The 5,026-nt window shown below is 37.6% G+C and overlaps 1 protein-coding gene across 1 annotated transcript; it reads right to left on the bottom strand.

Annotated features, from left to right (window-relative positions):
• Positions 1-2,790: 2,790 nt before the first annotated feature.
• LOC121503902 (hemoglobin embryonic subunit alpha-like) lies at positions 2,791-3,832 on the bottom strand. Its single transcript, XM_041778501.1, has 3 exons — positions 3,315-3,832; positions 3,028-3,235; positions 2,791-2,919 (listed from the first exon to the last, which is right to left on the bottom strand). The coding sequence occupies exons 1-3, from the start codon at positions 3,500-3,502 to the stop codon at positions 2,791-2,793; spliced, it is 525 nt and encodes a 174-aa protein (XP_041634435.1). The 5' UTR covers positions 3,503-3,832.
• Between the last annotated feature and the right edge of the window lie 1,194 nt (positions 3,833-5,026).

Genomic DNA, 5,026 nt, shown 5'->3' with positions numbered 1-5,026 from the left:
AAGCTGTAAATTAGAGATTCCAAACACCCCGTATAGTTTCATAAAACAGATGCATGCATTAGAATAAAGATTCAGTTTAAACATAGTGAATCATTTTCTTCTAATATCCAGAGATTTGAAATATGCCAGACTGCTTTTCTTTAGCTCCACAGAGTGATTTCTTTTTGTACTGCATGATAAAAAACTGAAGCGGACTGTCAGGAGTGACTTTACTGAGACATATTTTACTCTGTGGACTAGTCAATACATTCCTTATTTTACTTTTTGACTTTTAAAGACACTGCATGTTATCTGAAGGACTCCACCCAAAGACGAGCAGCTGTCTGAAGAAAGCAGCTGTTTCTGTGACGACTGTTTTCTCTCAGATTGTGATCAGTGCTGACTGTCAGCCAGTAAGGTTGTCAAAACCATCATGTAAAAAAGAAAAACAAGCTAGTGTGGTTTACTTTGGGAGCAAAGAATTTACCATCAGATTAGCTCTGATTTAAATATGGTGTACCTCAGGGATCCATAGTAGGACAATTCATATTTTGATTAAATTGTTGCAGTGTCAAACAAAACAACATCTTTGTTTTTTACTTCTTTTTTTCTAGAGTAGAGGTTCAAACACCATTGCTGGAGAATTAAATCGATATTTAAAGTTACCTTAAATCAGTTCAAATAACTCAAACATCATTAATCACACTTAAAAGTTGGTCATTTAATATTTTTAAAGCAGCATCAATATCAGTCTTTTTCACACAGATGTGAGAAATTATTCCATAAAGTAAAACTCACTTTGTAAAAAACCTCAATCATTTAAATTCAGTGTGGCTTAAAAATGATAGCCAATCATTTTACCAATGAAGAAAACGTTTATTTTAAGGATGCATGATATTATCGGTCTGGTATTGATATCTGGCGATATTTATGCATATGTATTATGTCCATATATACTAATAAACTAGTGGAGTTTTAGGCTGAACCAAAAAACCTGTATCAGTTGGGTTCTTTTTCTTTATTTGTCCTCATTCTTTAAACTTCAAAATGTTTTTAAGGACTTGCGTTTGTTTCCTTGGTCATCCTCAAACCTTACAGCACAGGTGTCAAACAGTTAAATCCAGCCCGCAGGATGGTCTCATATTTCTGTTCTAACTGTCCCATTAGAGGTCTGCAGATTTCCTCCAGTATAAAAATATGAACTTATCCTTGATGATTTAAAATATACTTAAGTAACTAAATCTGAAAAAGTAAGGAGTAAAAATATTTAGATAAGAAGTAAGAAATGTGGGAAAAGAAATTAATTTGTGTTTTATTTTCACATTTTCAATTTAGCGTCTCACAATTTAGGTGCCAGTCAGTCTGGTTGTGTCAAAGACTAAAACTAAGGATATTTTGTCTCCATTTTTATTTTATTACAGTTAGTTTCGCAAGCGCACTATACAGTTTTAGTTCTCATTTCTTAGGTAAAGCTTAGTTTTTATTTCGTTTCAGTTAACTCAAATGATTTTTAAATTTTAGTTTTAGTTATTTAGTTAGTTCTAGTTAACTATAATAACCTTGCTTCTTGCCCTTTTTTTTCCTCTTTAACCCAATTTTTTGCCATTCGTTAACTCCCTTAAAACACTCATCATTTTTTCCACTTTTCATTACTTTTCAACATTTTTGCCACTTTTATCACCCATTTTTTCCACTCTTTAACCCCTTTTCACCTCTTTTCCAGCCATTTTAGCCAGTTTTAACACATTTTTTAAACTATTTACTAACAAAGGCTGATAAGTGAATTTCCGTAAAAACAGATCAACTGTTAGTCATTTTTAAAACTATTTAATGAAATACTTTTGGGGTGGATTTAACAGCTGAAGACATTTAAAGCCAAAAGATACTCTTTAAACCACAACAGTTTCTTTTCCTGCTTTTCTGAATTTAATTATCTTCTGGGGGCCAGTCAGGAAGCTTTGGGGGGCCTGATTTGGCCCCTGGGCCACTAGTTGATGATCATTGCAATAGGCACTAATGCAACCCCATACCATCAGAGATGCAGGCTGTAGAACTGAGCCAGGAGAACAAGCTGGATGGTTCCTCTACAGAACACAGTGTCTGTAGTTTCCAAAAAGAATTACACATTTGTATTTGTCTGACCACAGAACAGTTTTCCACGTAGACTCAGTTCAGGTTAAATGAGCTTTGGCACAGAGAAGACAGCTGTGTTTCTGGATCCTGTTCACATATGGCTTCTTCTCTCCATGATCCAGCTTTAACTGTCATTAGTGGATGGCACGGTCCACTGTGTTGACAGATTTCCTGAGCCCATGCAGGGATTTCCAGTACAGAATTATGCCTATTTTTAAGACAGTTAAACCCCTGACCATGTGTACTTCTGAGAGACCCTCCCTCTCTTAAATGCTTCTTTTATACCCAGTCATGTTGCTGACATGTTGCCACTAATTAGTCCCATAATGCCCCTTAGCTTTTTTTTTCACTAGTACCTCTTACTTTTCCAGCCTTTTTTTGCCCCGTTCCTATTTTTTGAGATGTGTTGCTGCCATCAAATTCAAATATTTTTCATGAAGTGGTAAAATGACTCAGTTTCATCATCTTACATGCTTTTATATAATATTGTAAATTTATTCATTGAATTGTTTTTTTGTTTTTTTTGTTTTTTGTTTTTTTACTTTTTACACAGTGTTTCAGATTTTTTGGAAATGGGCTCCCAAAATGACACACCATAAAGTAATTTGCTTTTTTCATGCATTTATTCATCATTATTCTCTGTGAACTCATGCTGCAGCCTCCATCATCTTCTGCTGTTTATCTGTATTTCTCAGCCAGAGCCAGAGCCAGAGCAGCCAGGAACTTGTCCATGGAGACGTGGACCTCGGGGGTGAAGTCATCAGGGAACATGATGGCCATGACCACAAGGATGCAGTGAGAAATGATCTGTGAAAGAATGTAAGTAAACATGATTCACAAGCTCAAAACGCCTAAATGTTCCTGAATCTGTGAACTAGATGACTGGGTCTTTGAATCTCGTCGGCGTTAGCGCACCTTGAAGTTGGCAGGGTCCACACGCAGAGTGAAGGCGTGCAGCTCGCTGAGATTCAGCAGACCTCCTTTAAGGTCATCCAGTTTGGAAACAGCAAAATCAACTCCACCCATGATGGTGATCCCGTGCTTCTTGGAGGAGGGAGAGTCTGGGCTTGTGTCCTTCCAGTGGGCGAAGTAGGTCTTAGTCTGTGGGTACACAGTCAGCATCCTGGAGGAGGAAACGCGGTCACTGTGAGTCTCATACTAGAGGAGGTTGAATCAGTCAGTTTGTTTTAGGCAGTAATTACCTGGAGAGCGCGTCGGTGCCGATGTCCTGAGCCCTCGGAGATACTTTGGCCCAGAAGGCTCTGACGGTGGCCTTGTCCTTCTCAGTGAGACTGGTCATCTTACCCTGGTTTGACTGTTGTTGACTGTACTGATGAGCCAACCTGTGGAGGTTTTTATACCCCAGAATGTGGGGCCCCGCCTCCTCCATCAGGGGGCGGTCCAAGAGACGGGTCCCACTTTTATCAGATAAGAAATAATCCTTCCCACCGTGACTGCAGCAGGTCAAAGAGGACAGCAGAGTTTACTGTATTTTAATAATTATGAGTACAAAAGACATCACCATAGGCCTGGACGATGGAGAGCAGTGATACTCACCGCGTGGCTCTAGAACCACATGTGGCTCTTTATGTCTTAATTTAAAACATTAGTCCCCAGAAAACCTTAAGAACGGGAAGCTTTTGCTGCTTTATACAATTTTTAGCCACTCTTCACCCATTTGAGCTACATTTTCTCATTAAATATCACTTTTTTTTCTACTTTTTGCCACTTTTACTTGCCACTTTTTCCACCTTTTTTTGGTCACTTTTTCCAATTTTTGCCCTTTCTCACCATTTTTTGCCACTTTTCTCCCATTTAAGATACCATTCGTCATTACATACCTCTTTTTTCCCCATTTTTGAAACCTCTTTTTGCCCATTTTTGCCACTTTTATCCCATTTTTGCCCTTTTCACCATTTTTCACCCCTTTTCACCCAACTGAGCTACTTTTTGCCATTAAATACCACTAGTTTCCTGTTTTTTGCCTCCTCTTTTTGCTACTTTTATCCCATTTTTGCCGTTTTCACAATTTTTTTGTCTGTTTAAGCATCCTTTTGCCAGTAAATACCAATTGTTTCATATTTTTTGCCCATTTTTGCCACTTCTTCTAGCCACTTTTATCCCATTTTTTCCCATTTAAGCATCCTTTTGCCATTAAATACCAATTGTTTCCTATTTTTGCCCATTTTTGCCACTTCTTCTAGCCACTTTCATCCCATGTTTTTGCCCATTTAAGCATCCTTTTGCCATTAAATACTACTTGTTTTGTATTATTTGCCCCTTTTTTGTCCACTCTTGACTGCTTTTTGCCCATTTTAGTCACTTTTCACTCATTTTTTGCCACTTTTGGACCATTTTTTGCCACCTGTAACTCATTGTTTTTGTAACTTCTCACCCATTTCTGCTCCTTTCTGACTCTTTCCACTTTTCTCCCCATTTTCTCCCCTTTTCATTCATTTTTTTCTGCTTTTTGACCATTTTAGCCACCTTTAACTTATTTTTGTTGCTACTTCAAACCATTTTTGCCACTTTTCACTGCTTAGGTTGTGTCTCTTGCAAAGGTATTTTTCAACAATTTGGCTCTTTGGTTGAGCAGGGTTGAGTAACACTGCTGTAGACCAAAAATCATGTCTGGATATTTTTAGCTGAATGATTGTACGTGATATGTAGTCTATCTCTAGTATAGCTGAGGTATAGCTTTAATTAGCATCATTAAGATGATGCTATGTAATGAGCACATATTTATAATAAATGCCTGAAAAATACATGTCCTTACCCCCCAGCAGCATTACTGTCTGTGTGTGAAGATGCTTAATAATAAGGCCTTCTTCTATTCAAAATGTTCAAACATGCAGATCTTAATCCAGCAGAATAGAATATTATGATGCTAGATTTGTGTACCAGATAGAAACCT

This window comes from Cheilinus undulatus, linkage group 21 (genome assembly GCF_018320785.1).
Source record: "Cheilinus undulatus linkage group 21, ASM1832078v1, whole genome shotgun sequence".
Lineage (NCBI taxonomy): Eukaryota > Metazoa > Chordata > Actinopteri > Labriformes > Labridae > Cheilinus > Cheilinus undulatus.
Note: the sequence above shows the minus strand (reverse complement) of the source record. Positions and strands in the feature narration are given on the sequence as shown.

Bases quoted from the DNA above. Each gene is read 5' to 3' on its own strand.
- LOC121503902 (XM_041778501.1), bottom strand. From the start codon at position 3,502: ATGGAGGAGGCGGGGCCCCACATTCTGGGGTATAAAAACCTCCACAGG. The intron at 3,236-3,314 runs GTAATTACTGCC...TTCCTCCTCCAG, and splicing joins GGCACCGACGCGCTCTCCAG to GATGCTGACTGTGTACCCAC. The intron at 2,920-3,027 runs GTGCGCTAACGC...ATTCTTTCACAG, and splicing joins TGGACCCTGCCAACTTCAAG to ATCATTTCTCACTGCATCCT.